Raw genomic sequence first — 24,954 nt, 5'->3', positions numbered from 1 at the left:
TGCTTACAGGCTCAGTTCTCCAGATTGAGACCAGTAAATATGCTATTTTCATCTTTCATCAGCAAAACTGCTCTTCCCACATATACTTATTATGTGTCAGGGTCTGAAATCTAGCCTTTGTTCAGGTGAGCATTGAGGATCATCATGACATGCCACTTTTCCTAATTACAGCAAGAGTCTGTTCACATCCTCTTCTCGCTGTGCTGCCTGTATCCTCCTGTAGATTAGAAGAATAACTCCTACTGGCACTGTTTGTCAGAATAATTGTCTAGTATCTCTAGTCTTCAGCCCTTGTTCCAGTTTGCACTTTGTGGGCCTGCATGGGGTAGAAGCTCTCTGTTCTTCCAGTGCATGCTGGTGCATCCATGCAGTGCAGAGTAGTTGTCTCCCATATGGAGCTGCTGATTTCACCTCCAGCAGTGGTGTAGCCATTACCAGCTTTTGGGTCTGCACCCTCTGCTTTGCTGTGTGCCCTGTGGTCTTCTAACATTGGTTCAGTGAGCTATCTGTGTCCTGACAGACCAACTACACAGGGTTTGGGGCACACTGCAGTGCTCTGCTAGTTTTTAATGAAACACCTTTCTCTTGAAAAGTCCATGCTTCAAAGCTATACCACAATATGCTGTTGTGGGTATGTGCTGTCCCTGCCATTACTGGAATATTGAATATCACTAATGAAATAACCCCCTTTTTTTTTCACTTATTAAAAAACGTGTTGGTATGTCTTAGTTTAGTACTTTGCGTGAGAATTCACCCTTTACTGAAATGGATTTATATGCCTGCTCTTAGAAGGTTATTGTTTTACTGGTATTTATGTGCCATGCTTCAGTGTTAATTGTGGATTATTCCCACCACTTTGCCTTTCACCAGAAATAGGCTGTACTTTAGCAATCATATTATTCAGACTTACGTGTAGCATTCACACATCTGTGATTTAACCCACATCTACAATATTTCGTAACATAAAGGAGACAATGAGTAGGATTCAGATCCTGGATTAACATGGGTTTAACAGTCAGTAGAGGGCCATTACAGCCAGTGAAGCCCAGAGAATAAATCAGTGGACCCAATATAGGGATTTTCTTTAAGGTGGGTTTTCTTCACTCAGTGAACTGGATAGATGGATCTCTACTAATAGTAGCAGGATCTTAGACTGAGCACTCAGACAGCCAGCCACACATAGACCTGCATACAGGTGTCTTAATCCACAAGCTGAATCCCATGTTTCACTCTGCCAGAGCTTCTTCCCAAGATCTTGCTTTTCCCCTGCCTGGTTAACTTCCAGGTGGACTTGCTAAAGCTGCTTAATTATTTTACCCGCTAAAGGCCTGCTCCATCATCTCTAATTGAGCGACGTGGCTGGCCTATGATACTGCCAGATCAGTGGACAGAGAAGCACCTCCAAAGCCCAGTTCAGGTCTTTGGTGGCTGAATCAACCTCTGAAGAGGTGTCTCCTCTGCTATCTGTCTAGGGAGCATGGGGAACAGCTGTCTGAGGCTCCTCAGCACAGTGCCAACAGGTACAAAAATGAATATGCACCAGAGACCTTTTGGAAATGTGCCTGGCTGGTCAGCACACTCCAGGAGAAATAAGAGCATGAAGTAGGTTGAATTCAAAGGCTGTCTTACTAATTTGACTTCATTCTTCTGTGAGTCATGCCTGGTAGGTCATTTTCACAGCCCTCCCAAGTGTTCTTGCTCCTAAGGAGAAGTGGGATTCATCCTTATCATGGCTGAAGCTCAACTTCATACAAGTTCAATGACATTACTTGGCTAGGAAGAAAAATAATTCTGTGAATGGAAAGGACAATTTATTATACTTTCTGCTAGAGAAAGTATAGTCAATTCCTATTCAGATAGAATTCTAGGAATAAGCTTTCCTCAAGTTAAAAATGTTATTTGGATTCCAATATGTTTAAAGTAACTCCAGCACTGGAATCATACCTTTCTGCAAAAAAAAGGAAGCCATTCCCCCTGCCTAGCTCAAGTGTGCAGAGATACCTGTGAAAATAGAGTATTTCCACAATCCAAATGCAAACCAGCAGTAATAGTTTTGTTGATGTGTGTTTATTTACTGGTTCTTTGAATGTCCTCTATGTGGCCCTGATAAATTTGAGGTAAACAACATCTGTACCTGCATGCTGATTTGGGATCAGCTTGCTGCCACGGAGAGGTGTCTGAAGTTGGTGTTATCACTGGAGTACACATTTACCAAGTCCTTATCCTGCAGGCTGGTCAAAATGTTAAGAAAAGTAGGAAGCACTTTTAAAAGAAAATGACTGTTCTGGGAATAGGATGTATAGTGCATACTTGGTGCACAGGCAGCAGTAGATTTGCTTCCCGTATACTGTGTGCCCAAGGGCATTTGACAGTAAGAAAAAGCACATGGAGGGATAGCGAGGATGCTGTCAGAAAGCATTGTTTTTGTAGATTAGGAAAGCTCATTTTTTGCTTCTGGAGAGCTTATTTACATCAACAATGTAAAAAAAAAATCAACAGCTTTTTCCCCTTTTAAAAGAAATTGGAAATTGTTTTTTAGATAAGGGAAAAAAACCGCAACAAACCCAAAACAAAACCAAAAAACCAAACCCTGCCTGACAATTACACATCATGATAAAAATAAAAAAGCACAAAGGAGAGATGGCCTTTTTCAGAATAGGGAGAGCTAATTTCAGGCAGTGAAAAGGAAAGATTAAAGTAAATAGAAAAGAAAATTGAAAGTCTTGGCAAAAAAAGAGAGCTTCTGTGCCAAGCAAGGAGGAGATGTTGGACATAAGCAGAAAATAAAGCTGTAGTGACTTGTGCATTTTACAGTTATGTGTAATGCTTTACAGATACTTCAATGAAACGGTTTTCTTTGAAGAAGCAGTGTAATATCAAATATTGCCGATATAGAAATTGACATGCCACTATCCTTGGTTCAGCCTACATGTCTGCAATGTTAGTGAAATCCTAGCCCAAAGAAAGAAGTGCCCACAAGGTTCTTTTTAACTCAGCGTGTTTTCTCCAAGGCTTCTCAAGTCTCTCTCCTAGAAAAAACCTGCCAGACCAGTAGTTTTTCTGCATAAGCACATTGTCCCTGTGTCCTGAGGATGACATATCAATGGACGAAAGGACATTCAGATGTAGGCACGCCAACATGACTATTTGGTCCTGTGACAGAAGTCCTTCCCACGTCTTTGCATTCAGATGGGTGTTAGGCGTAGGTGAGTGCTGTCAAATTGTAGAGAATCTTGGAAACTGATTTAACAGCAATGCTCCTCCTTGTTTAGATGACTTAATGAAACAGCGCCAGGGGATGCTTCTGCTCTACACCATGAAGAACCCCTCCTTCCCAGAGTATATCTTCAGCAGCGAGAGTGGCGTCATGTGCCTGGACTTCCATAATGACTACCCCTACCTCATGGCAGTGGGCTTCTATGATGGCAATGTGGCCATCTACAACCTGAAGGCAGCCTCCCAGCCCAGCTACAAGAGTTGTGCTAAGTCAGGAAAGCACACAGAGCCAGTGTGGCAGGTAAGGGTGCTTTTCCTCTCCTTTAAGTGGGCTTTTAATTGGGCTGAGTTTGGGCACAGTAGGAAAGTTGCTGAATGGGGAAAAGTGTTAATTTAATACATGCATTGTCAATTGATTATTAAGCTAATTTTGAAATATATAGAAAGGCAAAACAACCAAGGAATTCTTGGTCCTCAATGGAAATTAAATATGTGAGCAGCAGTTTGCTAGAAGCAATTATTTCTCTTTAGTTTTCATCATTATAAATGACTTCTGTTTGGGGAGGAACTGATTTTGTCTCAGCAGACATGCAATGCTATTTATGTTCCAAATACAAAATCACAGAGCAACAAGTGATGAGCAGTGTTTAAAACGTGTGTTAGCCCTAAAAGAGAGCTCTATCAGGCACAATAAACCCAGGGGCAGCCACCTATGGAATTGGCTGCCACTGGGATTCAACACATGTTACTTTGTAGTTGTGCCTGAAGTATTCTAGTGAATTAAGAATGGTGATGTGGAGGTAATGCTCTTAAAGTAATGCAACTCTGGCATATGTCATAGAGAGTCACCAGATGGATGATATTGTGAAGGACTGGGATGAATGTTCTGTTACACCCAGCTAACTTTATAGTTATGTCTACAATATAATCTGAGTTAAGACTGAAGCACTGGAAGCTATTTGTGCTTCTGATCTTATTTATAGGAGTAAAAGTGCAGCAGCAGGAATTTCAACGTGGTCTGTGCGCCTGCTGAGGTGCAGGGGTGTTTACAGGTGTTACTGCAAGCTTCTCCCATTGCCACTTAGGCTTCCAGTATAAAAGCCTGACAAGACAGTAAGTCCTGTGTTGCTGTCACCTGATTTAGGCTGTCATACAGTCATGCATCAAGGCACACTGCCAATGTTCCTTGTGCCATGCATGGATTGTCCCTCAGTCATGGCTCCTTGTTATTGCATCTTCCAATAGAAGTCCAAGGGATCCTGATGGGACTGCAGATGAATGTGAAATATGCCAAGAGCAAGACGGGCGCTTGCTATAAACAAAGAGGTTATGCAAATGTAACATTTCAGAAAAGACCTGATTTTTCTATTTACTGCTTGTCTGTCTGAAGCTTTTCCTCTAGCAAACATTTTCAGCTCTTACAGGTTAATATGGTACCCCAGCCATGGGTTGTTATCATAATAGAGTGTGTCAGGCACACAAAGAATTCCAAGCTTCTCCGATTGCCACTTAGGCTTCCAGTATAAAAGCCTGACAAAACACTAAGTCCTATGTGTACCTTTTCATGGTCTTGCTTCAGCATGATACTGGGAGGTCAGCAATTGTTACTGCACGCTACAGATGCCAGAATCCCAGATCATTTGTACCCCAGATGATAGTGGGAAGAACAGAGTATGCTTAAGGGGTGTTAGTGGCCTCATCCTTACAGACCAGAAACAGGTACGTTCAGCACTAGAGGCAGTCTGTACAGGGCTTTTAGAGGTAGGTTTATGTGTACCACTTGGCAGCAAAGTGGCTCAGAGATTAAAAAAATCATTAGGTGCTCTAGGGAGATAGTTCTGGAAAGGAGACAAACTACCTCATGGGTATGGATAGATGTAGGTATGAGCAGACTTCAGTTCCTGCTTGTTCGTTTTATTTCCAAAGGCTGAGCAGTAAGAATCATTATTCTTGGTTTTCTTCTTCAATAAGGTACTGGTATTTTTAGTAAACATTACGGTTTTTTACTTGCTACAAAACTAGTGATTAAGGTTAGTAAGATTGCACAGCAATCAGGAGAAAAGCTTGTACTTCCGCTGGAAAAAATCAGAACTGTAGGTATTTGTCAGTATCAGCCAAAAGGTTTAGTAAAGGTTTTCACTTCATTTGATGGGAGGAAAAGTGGCATGGACCATCTGTTAGTTTGAGACATGAGATTGTTATTCCTCGTTCAACATTAAATGATTCTAGAAAGTGATGCCTCATTTCTCATAGTAAGTTCAAAGATGCTCTGTTCTCCCCCACCAAGACCGCAGCTAGTCTGAAGCCTGGTCTTTGTGTAGACCACCCTGTGCAGTCCTCACTTTTGTAGAGACTGCAAGTCCATGACTTTGAAGATCAATTAGGAATGTAACAACGTTCTCCTGAACAATTAGGAGCCTTTGTTCTCCGGACTGCCTGGCTCCTTCCTTTTGAAACAATACAGCCCTTTCACAAGGGAAGCAAAATGGGAAATGAGTAAAGCAGACTGACAGTTCTTTTCTTGTGCTATTTCATTTTCAGTGACTTAGTAATATCTCGGTAAGTTTGCATAAAAGAAAGCTGATGTAACGTAGCCCATTATTAAGAGCAAAATAGAATAATATAAATTTTCTAATTCTGTTTCCTAAGAATGAGTTCGTCTGCCTCATACTGCTTCCCATATTTTTAAAGAGCATAGCAATGGCTGCTTATAGATTTGGCAATTGTCTTCCATGTATTAAGTGCTACTGCATTGTAAATAATGGAAATTTCTGCTTGCTTTAAATTACACATTTCTAACTCCTTACTACCAAATGATTAAGGTCCAAAGCCAGAAAGGAATAAACACATACAGAGAGAGATGAATGTATATGCATGTAGTGCCATGTGGCTAATACATCACTGAACCTTTGGTCTTAGAGGAATATAGAACTAGAAATGGTCTCCCAGGTCAGTAAATTCAGGCCTCTGCCTTTGACTGTGAACACCAGCCTAAAAGGAGCCAGGTCCTGGGAAACGGTGTCAAACCTGTTATGTTCTGCTGGTCGAAAGTCTGTGTGAGGTTAAGCTAAACCCCGCTTTAACCAAAACAATGCTCCAAATAGTCAGCAAAATCCTCGCACTCCCATCATCTTCAGCAGTGAGTACTCCTAGAAAGCAAGTCCCTGGACAGGGTGTCTGTTTGAGCCAGTGGCTCAGTCCCAGGGCTTTGCTCTCTATGTCAATTAACACGGCCAGAGTGGGACAACATGGCTAAACTTTGGCACCCAGAGCCCACAAAAGCAGTCTCCTCTGGGAAGCAGTGACGCTCTGCTGGGAAGGTTCTCTCAGCATAGACCCTCTCCCTTTTCCAACCTTTGTGCTTTGTTTTTCATGTCTCTTTTCTTTTAAAAAAATATGATGACTAGAGTTTATTTACAGCTGAGAAGAATGCTTTTATTTACCTTTCATCACTGGGATATACTAAATATTTTAGATTTGAAGCATTTTGAAGCTGGAGCAGTTCAGAAACAAGGATTGATAACTGAAACTATCTGCTGCATCACAGTTTGTTTCTGCTGTTCAATCTCCTTCCTAAACCGCGTCTTCAACACATTTGTTTTCACAGGTGCTTCTAGTTTGCTTTCACATCAAACCAAAACGACGTTATTTCTGCTTGGTGCTGGCGCTAGTGCAGAGCCATGACTGCTGCAGAGGGGTGGAAATATGGTTTTTTTCACTTGCTCACCATCACAATTGCTGGTTAAATTCCCACTGCAGTGTTGACACTAAGATCTGCAAACATAACATTTCTTTTGGCTGTGCATACAGCAAATTTCAGCTGGGGCGGGCTTGTCCATGTGCACAGCGTGGTTTGGAATTGCTATGGAGAGATCACTGGTTAGAAAAGCAGCTTGGTTCATTGTTAATTTACTGGAGATGATCTGGCCTCTCTGAGGAGCTGATACCATGGAGCTTCAGATGGCATCCTGAAAGAATAATTTTCTGCCTTATATTCATGCATGGGGGGAGAAAGAGGTGGCCACCATTTCATAGTTCTTCAGCAAATGCCATTCAGGTTTAGGACATAGTTAGGACATGCTCATGGTTAGGACAGAAAGGACAAGGCAGACAGTAATAGCCTGGAAACGGCCAAAGGAAACTAGACAGAGTGTCCGCTTGCAGAACAGTTTCCCAGTAAAACTTGTGGAAGTCCCATTACAAATGTAAACCAGATAAAAGAAAAAGTAATCTACCTTGGATTTGGAGAAGGCTGAGTTCTGGTGTCCTCAACACAAGAAGGACAGGGAGCTGTTGGAGCAAGTCCAGATCAGGGACTGGAGCACCTCCTGTATGAAGACAGGCTGAGAGAGTTGGGGCTGTTCAGCCTGGAGAAGAGAAGCTGCGTGGAGACCTCAGAGCAGCCTTCCAGTATCTGAAGGGGGCCTACAGGGATGCTGGAGAGGGACTCTTCGTCAGGGACTGTGTGATAGGACAAGGAGTGATAGGTTCAAACTTAAACAGGGGAGATTTAGGTTGGATGTAAGGAAGAAATTGTTCACTATGCAAGGGTGCTGAGGCGCTGGCACAGGGTGCCCAGAGAAGCTGTGGCTGCCCCGTCCCTGGCAGTGTTCAACGTTAGGTTGGACGGGGCTTGGAGCAACCTGGTCTAGTGTGAGGCATCCGTGCCTGTGGCAGGGGGGTGGAACTGTATCATCTTAAGGTCTTTTCAACCCAAGCCATTCTATGATTCCATGAAAACACACCTGAGACTCGCTCACTGGAATTTGTCCTATAGTTGTGTGATCCCTTCTTCACCTTTACTTTCTGTGTACTCAAACTAAGGTCCTTAAATAAGCCTACACTGAATCTTAGCAGTTCATGAAGCCATCCCAGACTCACTGAAGTCTTGTTTTGCTGATGAAAGTTCAGTTACAGAATCCCTTTAAAGTCATCATGACCTGCTTTTCTCCACCCCACTCTGTGATGCTGGGCACAGCTCCACAAAAAAAAAGGCCTCTTCAGGAAGCTGATTGTATTCACTGCACTTGAGGGTGTAGTGAATACAATCAGTGAGAAGAAAAAGCATTTTGTTCATAATCCACTGTCACACCAGCACATTATTTCATTTCTGATGATGGGCAGTCTCCTAAATGTGTCATCTGCAGTCAGACAAACAGATTTTGCAGCTTGCATTGCTTCTGAGATGTTACAGCTTCATCTAATACTTTGTTCCTTTGGCTTCAGGCAAACAAAGAGTTTGATGCAAGGGAAATACAAGAAAAAGACAGAATGTTGCTACCAAGGTCAAAATAAAGATTGGCTTTCTCAGAACAGGCTCAACGCCCTTCCTGTTACCTTCACTGCTAAGGAGCAAAAAATAATAGGTATTTGTTGGGGATAGTTCAGTGGAAAAACCTTATTCAATTCCAAAAGGATACTGTTAGGGGATAACTTTAGAGGAGAAACAGAAATCTTTAGGAGGAAGAAGAGTAACAGAGACCTGAAACCAAGGAGGCTGGACCTGAGGTAAGGATGAGGGGCATCAGGATGTGAGCTGGCAGGTGGGAGAATGTAGCCTGAAGGGATAATAGGGCAGAAACCTGACGGTGATAATCATTTAGCACAAAACCTCTAGAGTAATGCAAGAAAACCACATCTCTTATACTAGGACAGTGCAATGTCTGCATAGAGGACTTTCCAGCCCCAGCTTTTTACTGCTTTTTTCTTGCTACCAGCCCTGCCTTGCATACCTGGCGCAGTTTAACCTCTGATGTCTCAGGAGTAAAGGATGCCACTGTATCCTCACCAGAGAGGTCACTTCAGTCACTCAGCACATGCACAGAAGTACAGCGGAGTGGGAAGAGCATCCACCAGCCTGCAAGGGTGCGTTAGGGGTCCAGAGACCTCGTCAGAGGCTTCCTTGTTGGAGCCATCCTTAGCTGCAGTCCCGCTCCCTACACTGAACTCTGCAAACAGCAACAGGCTGTTGCAGCAGTAGTTGCACTGGTCTGTTGAGGACCCGACACTGCACTCCTCACTGCAGCACCATGAGGCATTCAGTGGCCCACAAACAGCTGACACATTTGCTTCCTTGTCTTCTCCTGGAGGGATATGTGGGCAGGAAGGGCTGTGCTTGGGAAGGATTGCCGTATGCTTGCTGTAGGAAACAGGGTCAAGATCAGCCACTTTCTGGTTGTCCTTAGTTGCTGAGAGAGCTCATTGCAGCTTTATCTGCTGGAGGAAATCCTGTCTCCAACAGAGTTGTGTTTCACTGTTTTTTGGAAAGGCTCTGCTGAGCCATAGAAATTCATCTGGAAGGTCTGGGGTCATTTAGGCATGGTGGAGGTGACCGTAAGTGCAAGACATGGCTGTGGCGGAAATGATGGATAAAATCTTTTGCAACATCTTTGTACCTTGTTCAAAACCTCTTTGATGCTTTTTGAGCCACTTTAACGTTACGCAAGGTAAGTGTCCAAATGCTTATTCCTAAGTATCTTTGATAATAATGACCAAAATCCCTGAGTTTTTAACTTCAATGTTGTATTGTTTGAGATGACATCAGACTGAACCTTCTGGAGATTCAGTTTCTATAGCTGTTTATTTTATATTGTGCCTTGGGTGTGGATTCTTGTGGGTTAGAAATTCTCCTGCAAAACATCCCTTGCGCGTCATGTAACGTTTGTCTGAAAATGAGATTTTTCTGCTTTGATGCTACATTTCCCTCTGTACTTTATTCAGATGCTGAACTTCCTTTCTGCAGTCTGCTCTCACTGCTGCTTGCTAAATACATTCTTCTCGAGTGCTGTATTGTTATTTTCCCCCTCCTTCCTTTTGCTTGAGATCCAAACCATATTATTGTGGGTTGTCAGCCTGTCTCTTCTATAGTGTCTGCAAGCAACGTATAAGTAACGTTCTTTGCCTGTTAGTCTCACTGGTCCTAGTTTGCGGAGGAAACTTCACTTATAAAATTTAAGAGTCTCTGAAGGCCTTGGAATGTTGGAAAATCTTAGCCTGAGGTTTCAAAGGGCAGAGAAGTTTGGTTTCTCAGATCTTTGAATCCTTTTTTACTTCTTTATAGCAGTCTCAAAAGTTAACTAAGTATTTAATAGGAATCAGGAAATTATGTTGGATCTTAGTGGAAAAAGTGTATTTCTTTTCTGACTTATGGAATGTCTGGTTGCTGGATCTTTAGAATAGATGTGGGAAGCATATGGACCAGATGGGTCTTAATGGCACTAATGCGGCCTATGAAACAACAGAATGCTCCTCTGAAGAGGATGAAATAGAGACGAGAGCAATAAGGGCAGAGCTGGAGGCAAGCTGGGCAGGGATGGTGCAAGCAAGGTTACACAGATACACAGCGAGATGTGGGGACCTGGGGCTGGCCATTGCTCCCACCCTTCTCCCACCTCTGGTGCCATGGTGAGCTGTCACAGCTTAGTGTGGTATCCAGGACCCTCAGCACCTGGCAGGCCTTGGGGCCGTCTCTCCCCATTCCTGCTGCAAGCCCACTCGATCCTGTGATGATGGGAACCTTCTGTCAGTCACATTACAGATGCTGCCTCTGATTTAGCAGCATCAGACAGCTTGGGGATTTGGATTCGAGCCTGCCTGACATGTGTCTCTGCTTTCCCTGCACATGGAGCACAGGAAACTTCATATTTTGTCTGTAAATTGGAAATTTTGCCTGATGAGCACAGTCAGAATTGAAACCAAGAGCTCTGAATTGCAATTGGTTAAGTACCCATGAGCTTAGCTAGCCTTTGGTACCCATTCCTTGGCTGCATGCTGTATCTGACTTGGGAACATGGCCACTGATTGGACAAAAACGTGAGAGTCTAATGTCTGGTTCCTCACTCCTCAGCTGTTAACATACCAGCCTAATAAATGCAGTTGGAAGAGGTGTGAGGGAAACAAGCAAGCAGGTTCCTGGTGAAATGCTGTGTGAAGCAGAACATCAGAATCCCAGCAGCAAAAAACAAACCGAAAGCAGGGCCAGCCTTATCCTGTGCTATTTATAGCTGAGCTCTGCTTCCTCCAGATAAATCTGAGTCTCTGAAGCATGAGTGATGCACAAGCCCCAGGCTGGGCCTTTGCCCTGCATCAGTTGCGCTCCCATGGCCGTGCTCTCTGCTCAGGTCGGTGCTGAGTCCCTCCCAGTATCACCAAATGTGCTCTCTGGTAGGAGAGATTTTGCTACCCTTTTCCTGCACCCCATATTTGTGGGTGATATGTGAACACAGTGATCAGGTGGCCTGATTCTTTGCCTCTCTCTGCTGATCTTGAGCCCTTGAATTCACTGGTACTCAAGAGATGGTGTCTGGGGCTCTGAGTCCCAGTGTCATGTTTAATCCCAGATGGCAACTAAGGACCGCACAGCCGCTGGCTCACTGTCAGCCTGGTTGGATGGAGAGAGAATTGGAAGAGCAAAGGCAAGAAAACTTGCCTTTGGGTTTGCATGGGTTGAGGTAAAGACTATTTAATGGATAAAGCAAAAAATGTTCAAACAAGCACATCAAACCACTTCCCATGGTCAGGCAGGTGTTCAGCCATCTGCAGGAGAACAGGGCTCCGACACGAGTAATGGTTACTCAGGAAGACAAATGCCATCACTCTAAACCCCTTCCATTTTTCTTCCCCCACCTTTATATACTAAGCATGACTCCATATGGGGTGAGATATCCTTTGGGTCAGTTGGGATCAGCTGCCCTGGCTGTGTCTCCTCTTCTTGTGCACTCCCAGCCTACTCACTAGTGGGGTGGTGCGAGGAGCAGAAAAAGCCTTGGCTCTGTAAGCACTGCTTAGCAATAAAGAGAACATCCCTGTGTTAATAACACTGTTTTGGCTGCAAATCCAAAACATAGCCCCGTACGAGCTACTACGAAGAAAATTAACTCCACAAAATCAGTGCACCCAGGAAGATGCCGTGAAAGTGGAGGGCACTTGATCTAGTTGTCAGAGAGAAGTGATTTCCAGAAGAGTATTTATGGGGCTAAATGTGAAGTGGGAGTTTATTTTATGGTGTGTCCTCATTGCTGGTGAACACATCTAACTGTTTCTCCCCAGCTATAAGGAAGTTTTCAAGGACTTTAGAGGAGAAAACCCCAAGAACGCTTGTAGTAAAGCTTGCAAGTAGCCATATGCTGCTAGAATGAGAGAAAGCATTTGTAAGTTTTTCAGATGGGAAGTTCCTGCTATTGCCTGTAGCAAAAGCAACCATCTTTGACTGGATAAGTCTGTTTTTGGCTGGCACGTGTGAATAAATCCATCAGCCAGCCTTATGCCCATGGCACAGGTGACTGATGGCCTGTGGTCAAAGGCTGCTCCAGAAGCACCCAGGCGTTGTGTGTTCTGTTCCAGGGTGTTTTGAGATGCTTTTGGTTATTGTAGCAGTAGGTTGAAGAGTTCTTCCTCCTGTGTCCGTGCTTGGTGAGATACAGTCCTGCCAAGCTGGCGGCCTTGAATGCTGCCTAAATTCTCTATAGATGAAGCAGCTGCCATCTTTGCAGTACCTATCTCCTGTTACCAAGCCTGTCAGCCACTCTAACCAGCTCCTAACCGGCCTGTTTGTTAGGAAAGCTGTATTACATAAAAAGACAGTGGGTAACGTCAGGAGACATCTGACTAAATCCCTACTTCTGCTACAGATAAGATGGCAGGAAGTAGCTTCGGTCAAAGTTGCTCATTAAAGGTGTAAAAGAGATGAAGGAAGCCCAAGCTGACTGGAAGGCGTTGGGATCTGTGAACATTTTGACATACATCAGCTCTCTAAACCATTTCCTCTCGAATGCAAACAGTACAGCCAAGTATTTAAATGTTATTGGCTCCCATTTAGGACTAGTTAGTCCTTGCAGACCTTATCTCTTTAATGGCTTCTGTCATGGTGGCAAATTTACTTCCTAAGCTGATCATTCTGTCTCGTTGCATGATTTCGCAGTAAAACATCAACAATTTTTCTACAAAGGACAGAATAGCACTGAGAACACTCCTTTGCTTAGCAGCTCCCTTATCTGCAGATTGCTGTCATAGCTGAAATATTTGCGTTTAAAAGAAAATGCAGATTTTAAGATAGGAACATTTTTCAATGAATTTAAGTTTATATATATATATATGTAAATCAAAGTAATATTTATTTTTATCTCTCTGTCAGCTTTTACTCACACTCAGAAGACTTGTCTGCTGTACAAAGCAGTCTCATCTATTGAAGTGAATGAAGCAGTAAGAGTGTGGTTGAACATGACATGCAGTAAACTCATGAGGGGTAAAACTGAATTTAAAATCAGACTGAACCTTCCTTTCTGAAACTGGGGAATTTCTGTGATTCTGCTCGTGAATCACAGAAATGAGAACTGGCGGAAACATTGAGAATGACCTCTTCTTCCCACCATGCCATCACAGAAGTTGTGTCATTATTCCTGAAGTGCTTTCTTCAAGATGAGATCGAGCAGCCTAGATGTCTTCACCAGTACTTAAATGAAGTAGGTACTGACATAGTAGGTAATGACTACTATTGAGTAATGACTAGGTAAGTCATCACCTACTATGTCTTGGATAGTACACACCCCTTAATGCTTGTGAAAAGGATTTCTGTAATTCCCCCACCCCTCCAGCAGTATAACGTTGCTGAGTCCCGCACCAGACTCTAATCCTTTTCTGCACTGCTGTCAGTTAACCAGAAATTCATAAATTTCTCCTTGTTTATATGGTATATCTCATATGGTTTCTTCTTCCTGTCTGTGTCCCTCCACACTTGTCTTTACCACATTTCACCTTACTGTTTTCAGACTGTGCTTGCAGTTTGTCAAGATAACTTTGTGTCCTGATGCTAACAGAATTCTCTGTGTCAAATTGTGTATTTTGTAATCCACTGTGCAAGCTACTAATGAAAATATTGAATAGAACTGGATCCAGGACAGTCCCTTGTGGGAGCCATCTACAGATATTCTCTCAAGTGGTCAGGAAATTGCTGATTTCTCTTGAAAATTCATTTTCAGTCACTCATCCATTTCACAGTAATTCCATATAGACCTTCTTTTCTTAGCTTGCTTCTGAAAACATCACAGGGAGGATGGAAAAAGCCTTGCAAAATTAAAGGTAAATAACATCTACTCCTTCCCTCTAATCCTTAGATCCATTAATCTGCCAAGGAAGGAAATAAATTTTGTTTGACAAGATCTTTCCTTGACAAGCCCATATTCACTGTTCCTTATCTTCTTATCCGGTACATACATATGGATGACTTAATACTTTGTTCCAGCTCTCAAAGTTCAGCATTAGGCTAGTTAGACAGCCTGGTCCACAGACCTTTAACCTGTCCTTCCAGACAGGTTTTGTTTTGGGTTTCCTGGAGGTAATTTTGCCCTGTTCCTATCTTCCAGGATCTCTCCTGACCTCTAGTTTCCATAGACAATTCTACTGATACGGAAGTTGCTTCAGCTGCTCCCTTAAGCACCCTAGGTTGAATTTCAAGAGGCCTTGCAGAGTTGGATATATCAGCAATTCTGGCCTGTACGTTTTGTTAAATGTCTAGTTACAATTTGTCTTTCTATATGGCACTGAAAGAAGGAAAGCCTTAATACTTCTGCTTTACCTGTGGTTTCTTGTAGGACCTGCCTTCCTCTTAGTAAACAATAACTGAGGTCTAAGAGGCAGAGGCTCAGTTGAATCTTTCTGGGCTATAAGACTTTGGCTCCATACAGGCACTGTCATCCTGGCCCGAAAAGTCACTTGCCTTTCAAAAGAGAGTGTCCAACTTCTTCCCCGTGCAGGTGTCTCAGGCAGCATCCTCCAACTCATGAGCGTTGTTTTTCTCCACAAAGTTTCTGGATGCACAAAGGCTCAAGCCTGACAGTGGCAGCCCAGCATTCCCTTTATGGCAGGCTGATTATTCCTCTCTGGGGTGGCTGCTATTCTTTATCTGCGCCTGGATTCATTCATTTGCTGTGCTTTTACCAGCACTGTGTCTGGAGCTCAGGAGTGTAGATGGGGACTAGGCTTTCACAGAAGGGCTTCTGAGAACAAAATCAAAAACTAATGTCTTCTATGACAGAGTTGTCCAAAACTCTTTTTTTTTTTTTTGGAGATCTTTCATTCTTGCTAGATGTTCCAGACCAGAAATGCTATCTGCTTCCCAGTATAATAGACAGAAATGGTAAAAAGCCCTGATAAAAGCGAGCAATCTCTTTTTCTGAGCATGCACCACAGGCAGGACCCTTTATGCTGTACCTTGCCATCCTGGCTTCAAGACAGGCATGGTGGTCACCCCATGGCTCTGGTGCCCCTCACTGAGGGATCATCCGGGGTTACCATGGCTCTTCCTTGCCTGCCTGCCTGGGTTTACCTTTGGCAGGAAGACCAGACCCACACGCAGCCAGGGCACAGCCAAATCTTCTCCTGCCACAGTGGTATCATATGACCAAAGTCCAACCAGGACTCAAGACCTCCTTTTCCCCTGAGTATAGGCTTAGCCAAAGAAGCTGACTGGGCTGGTTTGACCTAAATCTTAGAGTAAGCAGTCTGCACTCACTTATCATAGGCCTTTAAAAAATTCATTATTGCCTTCAGTCAAAGTGAGTCATCTGGATTTAGCTCACTTTTTTGGTAAAGAGTGAAGCTTTCTGTCTTTCTTCTTCCCACCTCCACATAGGATAACTTGTACTGCTGTCCAAGATAACACTGGGGACTCCAGACACTGCTCTGCTCCTCACCTGTAAAATTTGCTTTCCCTGTCTCTTGCTGAACAAAGACTGATGCTGGAGCTACTTTGCGTGTGAGTGAAGGGGCCTGTGCTTTCTGGGTGATCAACTGAATAATTTTGAGGGGATTCCTGTGACTGATTGCAGGAGAGCAGCCTTCCTTTTTGCATGTGTTCCTCCAGGTGCCTGGCCTTGGCTTCACTTCTGATACCATGCTGAGGATCCTCAGCAGGGTGGCAAGGTCCACTTATGGTGCCAGGCTGGGGTGCATGGCAAGCATCAAACGAAGAATGACTGGCAGTGTTCTCGATGGATGGTGTTTGGGGACTTTGTTGTAGAAGCACTACTTTGTCTCAGCAGCAAGAAAGGACAAATGATTTGCTCCAGCAAAACAGGAAGTCGTCAGACTCAGGATAAGTTAACTGTCTTAGGGGAATTTATTGCAGCAGATCCCTTAGGCAAACAGCAGAGGCAAGGGACAGAGGGAAGAGAATAAACAACAAAAAACCCAGCAATTTTTCTTTGACAGGAGGAGAATGTGAAAGATATTTCTTCTCTGCTGATAATGACTTGATGTTTCCGGATGCCAGTCTGCTGAAAGTTGCTGGCAGGAACCAACAAGAAACACATTTGGAGGTGACAGAGGGAAGAAATGAGAACTGTTTGCTAGCTCAAATCAGAGACTGCTGCAGAGGAGTCCAGGAGAATATTCACACCAGAGCACAGGGGAGATGAGATCAGCCCGGCTGTGGAAGGTGTGAGCTATGGAGCAATTTATTGTAGATCAGCACTTCGGCATAAGCCCTCAGAATAATGCTGAGACTGACAAAAAAAGAGGATAGCAGCAAAACGGAGAAAATATCTTTTACACAGACCAAAGGTGCTCACCAGTGGACTAACATATCCACGATTGGAAGGGTACTCGTGGTTGGAGTCTGGTCTGTCTGCCTCTGCAAACATCTCACTGTGTTCATCTGTCAGCTGGTGACCTGCAGATTGTGTGATGGATACAAGCCAAACTGCATCCATGATAGCTGGCTAAATCACAGCGCAGGTTCAGCTCTTCTTCTGCCTTGATAAAACCCCAGACTGTGCTGATGCTTTGCTTTGATCCAGGCTTGTGCATAGACATTGGGGAAACGTGGTTTTGATGGTGGGTCACAGGACAGGCACAACTAGAGTAAGCTGTGGGCTGATTCCCTCACCATGTTTGCATACTCTCTTAAAGAGCAGACGCTTGCCAGTGGGAAACCTTGAGTAAGAGTCTTCAGCCAGTGTGAGTCTAACAAGTGTCCAAATCTCCCTTCTTAGCCCTTTGTGCCCAAGGTGTGGGGAAAACAGGGTGGCTGGGAAAGCCCAGAGGAAGCACGTGTGCTCCTGTGATGTACAGCTGGGCTCCTGCAGGACACTGCGGCTCAGTTCAGCTATGGAGCCAGATGGGTGAACTCCGTGAGCTACGGGGCTGGGCAGAATGGCAAGCTCTCCAAGAGGGGCCCATACAGCTGCACCTAGAGCTTGGCAGTGAATTACGAGGAAACTTCTGAAGTACAGACATGTGTCTAAAGCTGAGTATTAGAGAAAAGCACAAAGATGAACTAATAAGGAGAAAGCATAAGTGCAAAATGAGCTGTGATTATCCTGGGTCGTAAAACAGAAGGGGACAATATTTGGGAAGTGTATTAGAAGTTAAAGGAATGAAGAATATAGACTCATTACGAAAGAAAGCTTTCAGCTAATAGTAAGTGATAGAGAAGCATGAAATATTTGATGCCATGTTGTTTAATCTTACAATAAGTGTGTGAGACTGGCTGCTTAGTATGATTAATGTAACGAGGATGAAAGCACAGGTCAGAATAGGGAAAGAGAGTGTTAAAGAATATTTAGATAAGGCAAGTCCTTGTTCATCAGCAAGATCAGCTTAAATGTACCCTGTAGTACTTAAAGAACAAGCCAGAGTGATTTCAGACCACTAACAAGCATTTCAGAGAGGTTTTGGGCTACATCTGTCCTGCATTTTAAGCAGAGGCAGATGTTTATGTGCAAGTCCATTTACAGCATCTGAGCTGATTAAGTACCTTGACTCAGACTCTGGGATGGGGTGTGCTCTGGGGCACGGATGAAGGGAAGTATCATTCTACTGTTGCCTATGGACTCACATACATTCATGTGTGATGTGGGCAGACTGGAATATGATACACATAAAGTTTGCTGTCATCAATCCTAAAACATTTTTCAGTGATGCTGAAGAGCAAATGTCTGGATAGAGGTTTCTGTAGGTGCTTTCCTCAGAGGGACTGTCCTCCCATGCAAGAAGAATAGTGGCATGGACAGAGTACCATTGTCCGGGTGACTCATCTAGGCTGGAGGCAGCCGAAGCCAGCCACAGGGACACACAAAATGTGGGTGATAGCACAGAAGTGCATCAGGCTGCACTCTGAGAAGCATGGCCACAAAAAGGAGGTAAGGTCTCAAAAGGCCAAAAGAAGTGAAAAAATAATTGCAGGAAAATGGTAGGATTGGTCCCAGGGAATTACTGACTAGCCAGACCAATTTTGATGACTGGGAAGACAGTGAAACAAATGGCAAAACCGTTTGTAAGTGTCCAGATAATAAGGTGATTCAGAGAAGCCGTCATGGATTTGTCCAGAATAAATTGTCAAGCCAGTATCATTTCTTTTGTTTCAGAGAAATGGGCCTCATGAAGAAGGAGGAGGCACTTAAGGTTATCACCCCTATCCATCTTGACTTTACTAAATCTTTCGATCCAGACTCACACAGTGACATTCTCATAACCAAATTAGAGAAATATGAATTAGGCGAAATACCATAAAGAGGCTGCTCAGATGGCTCGGGCAGTATGGGCAAAGAGCGCTTATGCAGAGCTTGCTGTCAGACTCTGAAGGTGCTTCAAGTGAGACCCAGCTGTCAGTCCTGGTCTTCTTTTGATCAATACTTTCATTAACAACTCCGATTACAGAATAGGGAAGCCCCCTTGGGAGGACAAGGCACTTTGCAGGACATGATTATGTTCAAAATTATCTTGATAAATTGAAAGAAGAGCCCAAAATCAATGTGATGAAATTCAATAAAGACAAGAGCAAATACTGTGTTTAAAAAGGGGAAATTAAATGCACAGATACAAAATGGGATGACTGGATAGGCGGTAGATTGCCAGAAGGGAAGAATATATCAGATCACTGCCAATGGTCAGCAATACAATACTGTTGTACAAAGACATGTGTCATTCTGATTATTAGCAGGAATGTAAGTTGTAGGAAGTTGTAACTCCGGTCTGCTAGTGCCTAGGGGTGGCCTGATACCATGTGTGTGCAGCTGCAGAGAAGAGTTGAAGTTGAAGGACAGAATGATGAAGGTTTGGAGAGCAGGACCTGTAAACTACAGTTGAAACAACTCGTTTTGTTGGGTTGGGAAAACAGAGAAAATAGCAACATTTTCTTGTCCATTTAAAGACTGCTATAAAAACGGGAATAAAGTGTTGTTCTCTGTGTCCACTGGGGAGATGGTAAGGAGTAATTGGCTTGACTTGTGGTAAAGGAAATTTCCTGTATAAGGCCAATTAAGCACTAACATATACCGCAAAGTTGTTGAGTGCCTATAGTTGGAGGCTTGTGAGAGCAGCCTGTGTGAATTGTCCCCAGTGTGTGTCTGCTCCTGCCTTAGAGCAGAATAGATACTTTTTTCGTGCCTCTCCAAACTCTGCATTGCCATCAAGGCTTTGCTTAGCACTGTACTGATTGCCAGGTTGACACTGGCAGGAATTTGTGCCCAGGTCATATTGGGATGGCTTTCCTCAGCAGTTGTTTCTTTGCTGGAGTCATCTGATCATCTTACTGGGCCAGTTCATGAAAGAGTGATTTGATAATGCCTTTGTCTTTCCTCTTCTCTACCTGAGGCATACTTTTTTTGTGCTTTTTAGACACTGAATGACTGAAATGCTCTTACTTCACTCAAGGGAGGTGGCAGCAGGGCTGTGGTACTCCAACACTGGCAAAGGGCTTCTTGAAGGAGAATCAAAGAATCATAGAATCACAGAATGGTTGAGGTTGGAAGAGACCACCTGGGGCTCATCTAATCCAACCTCCCTGCTCAAGCAGTGTCACTCAGAATTGTGTCCAGGTAGATCTTGAATATCTCCAGGGAAGGAGAACCCAGGTCTCTGGGCAACCTATCCCAGGAGGTCACCCTCACAGTAAAGAAGTTCTTCCTCATGTTCAGGTGGAACTTTCTGTGTTTTAGTTTATGCTCATTGCCTCTCAGCCTGTCTCTGGGCATCACTGAGAAGAGTCTGGTCCCATCCTCTTGACACCCTCCCTTCAGATACTTACACATGTTGATAGATCCCTCTCTGAGTCTTCTCTTGGCTGAACAGGCTCAGCTCCCCCAGCCTTTCCTCATATGAGAGATACTCTAGACCCTTAATCATTCTAGTAGCCCTTTGCTGGACTTGCTCCAGGAGCTCCATGTCTCTCTTGTTCTGAGATGCTCAGAATTGGACACAGCACTCCAAGTGAAGCCTCACCAGGGCTGCGTAGAGAGGGAAGATCACCAGCTTTGACCTGCTTTTCCTAATGCACCCCAGGATACCACTGGCCTCTTGGCCGCAAAGGCACATTAGTGGCTCATGGACAAGTTGTTGTCCACCAGAACTCCCATGTCCATCTCTGCAGAGCTGCTTTCCAGCAGGTCAGCCCCAGCCTGTGCTGGTGCATGGGGTTATTCCTCTCCAGATGCAGGACCCTGCTCTTGCCTTTGTTCAGTTTCAAAATACTCCTCTCTGGCAAGCAATTGCTTGTCAGTTGATGTGCCAGCATTCCATGTGGCATCCCGCAGCTGATGTTTGGCAAGCTGAGGGCCGGCCAGAGAGATTTGTGTTTGCAGTAACAGGTCTTACCTTACACAAGAGGCAGGCGGACCCTGCCTGTGGCTGCCTGCAAAGCACTCAAGTCAGCTTCATGGCCAAGATGATTTTTACCATATTTTGTCAGTGCGAGTGACTAACAGCCTCTGTGCCATGAAAACTGATCAAGCAATATTTCTTTTGTAGGAGTGACATCAGAAACATGGGAATTTTCCAATCAGATTGGATAAATGGTGTAATCTTCAGTTGCCATAGACAAAGATGCTAGTATTCCCTTGCAAAGAATGAATGTATTATTGTCCTGCTAACCTGCTGTACATAGCAGTGAACATGCATGTTTTAATCTTTATTTTTATATGAACAAATAAGGGTTTGAGTAGTCTCAACTTCTCTATAAACAGGTTTAAGAAATATTAAAAAGCGGTAGGCTCTTCTAGCAGCAATGAGTTTCACACGGTTTGCACTGCAAAAATAGTCAGGTTAAGATCACATTCAAAAAATAGCAGCAGATCCTTGACTTTATTACAGGTCTCATCATAATCCAGCACAGCAAAGGACTTGCTGCTCTGTGTTTACTTGTCTCCTCTGTGTTGTTTACACTCACATTCCTTTCTCATGTGTTCCGTCACTCTTCCTGTACTGTAATTGGACTTCAGCTGTAAATAGTTTCACACAGCCAAAATCCTGGTTGATTATCACATGTTTCAGGAAAGAATTAACTTCTTGCTGCTACACACACAATTGCCCGGTTCTCTTGTCAAATGTTCAAATCTGCACAGCACGGATACTGCTAATGACAGGAGGTTGTGCCATGTCCATGGGTCTCTGGGATCACAGAAAAGGCCAGTTCTGAGCAGATGCCTGATTTAATTGCACTATCATGAAGGCTAATTACTATAATAAGCATTTAAGGGACTCAGAGATCAGGAGAAAAAAGATCACAGACATTATTAAGATGTCAGTGTATTGAAGGAAAATTGAAAGTATTAAGTGCCGATTTCTGTTTTCTGAAATTAAAGCTAATGTCACTGAGAGTGCTGACAGTCATCTGAGGGCAGATCCTGATGCCCTTGAGGGACTGTGTTCAAATTGTCTACAATATGTACCTAACTCAGGTACTGTTGACTGCTTTGAATGTAGGAGCAGGAGTACCGAAGCAAATCGGCCTGCTTGCTTTTTAGGGCTGATGACTCCACCTGTGTGCATAATGAATGAAGAGAAGGAGTTGTGACACCTAACTGAGTACTGATAGTAGAAAACTTGAATAGATCTCCATCAGGGAGAGGGTATTTGAAGTGGGAAAACCCTGGGGAAAAGCTCTTTGCTTGGGGAGTGCTGAAAGGAATTAGCTTTGGGAAAAAAAACCTTGAGCTCATAATAGTGCTTACATTGTTGGTCACGTCCAGACAAGGTTTCTGCAAAACGCTGTGTTGTCATAAACATCAGGACTCAGGAGCTGTGCCTGCATGGGGTGATCAAGGTGGACTTCATCCTGAGTCTCCATCCATGTGTTTTCCACTGGTGTGGTGGGCTGTCACTTGGTTCTAGCTTGGGTGAAAAACATCTACACTGTACTTGGCTAGAGCAGAACTGGGAACTCAGTTGCTGCTGCCCCTGCATAGCTCAAGCAGGGTGTAATGGATGCCTGGATGTACGCTCTGATAGTGGGCAAGCTGGGACTCTCCCTTCGGAGAGGGTCTGGACCAGTTCTGATCCTAAAATGTACATTGTGTAAGCAACCTGGATGGTGGCTCTAGACTTCAGGATGGCTCAGATGCACACTAACTGCAGTACAGGTATGTGTCACTTGCATTTATCTTCCACGTGCAGCTCAGGACATTGCTGGGTTCAGGCTGCAGGTTTCAGATACTGGAGAGCCCCTTTTCTTGCAGTTTATTCCTGTCCTAGTAAAGGATATATGAGCCACTTGTGCTAACTACTTCCAGGTTTGAATGGCAAAACCTGTGTCACAGTGTTTTCATAGGAGGTTCTGTCTTGAGAAATAGCTTCCTCTCCCTCAAGTGCAGTCAGTTTAACTTAGAGGTGGCCTGGAAAGTGTGACTGTTTTTCCCAAATATTTGGGGAAGTGAACTGACGAGGAAGAACACAGAGAGCTGTGCTGGACATACCAGTAAAAACATCTTGTTGTCAGACAGTTTTAGTGCAGCATTTTAAACATGACCCTTTTTCTGTGCTCAGTATGAGACACATTGGACATGTGTTTGTAACTAGTTCCTCCGAACTCGTCATTTCTCACTCTGAATTAAAACTCCTCACTACACCTACCCCTTCATTTGAAGCAGCTGCTGGTGACCATCACTGTCAGCAGAAGCTCATGATCCCAGGGCGATGTTCCTGGAATAGGTATACCCAGCACATTCTGTGCTCAATGGCCTGTCTAGAAAATCAGTGCTCTCCATATGAACCTGTCTTTATATTGTTAGCTGTTTTGTTCCGGACCATAGTGAATTATGCATTCCTTTAATGCCAGATAGCAGAAGTGATTCCACTTGGAGGCTTAGGATGTCTCCTATGCAAGGATGTTCAAAGGTATATGCCTCTCAAGACTCTTCAGTTGCACCTTACGGACATGAAACTGGCATTTTGATGTATTCTCAGGTGGATTCCTTTTACATTTTATTTTTCCTTCTTCAGAATAGTGTGTTCTAGGTCCTGTTCAGTAGAGGATTAGTTGCTCTTTGCCGAGTCTCTTGCTGGATTTTTATATTCCACAGAACTTCTCAGTATAAACAATTTTACAAAACAGAATTAATACTGTTTTTCTCAAGGAAGGATCATCAAAATACCCAATCTGTGTAAAGTAGTGAGAATGCTTCTTTTTTTCTGGAATGGGTACCAGATAACTAGCTGGTCATAGACAAAGTATTTGGTAAGCTGTAGGGCAATCATGCCCATTTATCATGTTTATGGAATGAAGTTTAGGGAGATGTAACTGCTGCACTGCTTGGACAGGAACAGATACACCTGTGAAAACGTCAGCAGAACCTGACAAAGTGCCTGTCCCCATCCTGAACTGACAGATGCCCACAGAAGTGTGTGCCGACAGGCTCAGTGACAAGTCATCCTTTTCCCTTCAATCTGATTGAATTCCCAGATCTGAAAATTGAGCATTCCTAATGCTTTTGGTCTAACTGAAATGTCTCTTCTAAACTGTAAGCCATTTATCTGAGTTCTAATCTCTCCTGCTCAGCTGTCACAGTCAAAAGGCAAATCTCCTTACAAGGCAGACAGATGCTCTGAAGGTGTAGGGGATTTCAATTTTAATGGAGACATTTTCATGTTCCTGAAACAGGAGTGTCCCAAGGACCCACGTCACATGTTGCCTGCAAGGGTTCTTCTATACCCCACATAGAGACAGAAAGCTAATTTGAGGTTGTCTGGCTGAAGGGTAACCATATGACACTGCACTTGGAGTAATTAGCTAAGTGGGAAGGGATTAGTTTGTGCAGGGTCAGTGGTGTACTCAGGTGTCTTGGGGAACTCTCTGAGGCACCTCTGGAGTTGTTTGGAGATGTCTTAGGGATCTCTGGGATGGTGTTGTGCCGCAGCGCAGAGTGCTGCAGAGCTCAGACACCTCACAAGGCCCATCCTTGATGTCGACGCTCCTGCTACTGCTGGAGGAGATGGACATGGGTGGGTGCAGAGTCCCCAGGGGTGGTGCTTTGCCCCATCTCTGGAGCATCCCTGCAGGTAAGTGAGTAATGGGAGTGCTGTGCGCCCTTCTGAAATTGGCTGTGGCGGTAAGGGTGTTCATACTTCCCATGCAGCAGTAGGCCTCTGAAGTGGAAACCAGCTGCTCTTTAGGAAGGAGTTCAGAAGATCCTGCTGAGGACATGAGACTCTGCCTTGCTAATGCTGAGTGCCCTGTGCTGACTGGGATTGTCTTCTTGTTTTAAGGTCAAGTGGCAGAAGAATGACATGGACAACAATCTGAACTTCTTCTCTGTCTCTTCGGATGGACGGATTGTTTCGTGGACTTTAGTTCAGGTAAACAGTTGGTGGCAATTTCTTTTCCCAGCCAAATTATAACCAATTGCCCTCAAAGTTCAATGATGCATTATTTTTATTTATAAAGAGACAGCTTTGAAAAGAAGTGTCAGCAAAAGATTGTAGGTGCAGTTACAGTTGGCCTGGGGCTCTGTGTTAAGCTTCAAAATGAGT

The 24,954-nt window shown here is 43.9% G+C and overlaps 1 protein-coding gene across 2 annotated transcripts in view; it reads left to right on the top strand.

The window, feature by feature from the left end:
* The window catches only part of DNAI1 (dynein axonemal intermediate chain 1), a 152,515-nt gene that overhangs the window by 62,112 nt on the left and 65,449 nt on the right, over nt 1-24,954 (top strand). For both annotated transcript variants that reach the window (XM_030511344.1, XM_030511345.1), the window contains 2 exons: nt 3,273-3,517; nt 24,691-24,780. In XM_030511344.1, the coding sequence (XP_030367204.1) occupies nt 3,273-3,517; nt 24,691-24,780 (335 nt within the window). The remainder of the gene's footprint in view (nt 1-3,272; nt 3,518-24,690; nt 24,781-24,954) is intronic.

The sequence above is a fragment of the Strigops habroptila genome, chromosome Z (assembly GCF_004027225.2).
Source record: "Strigops habroptila isolate Jane chromosome Z, bStrHab1.2.pri, whole genome shotgun sequence".
Taxonomy (NCBI): domain Eukaryota; kingdom Metazoa; phylum Chordata; class Aves; order Psittaciformes; family Psittacidae; genus Strigops; species Strigops habroptila.
Note: the sequence above shows the minus strand (reverse complement) of the source record. Positions and strands in the feature narration are given on the sequence as shown.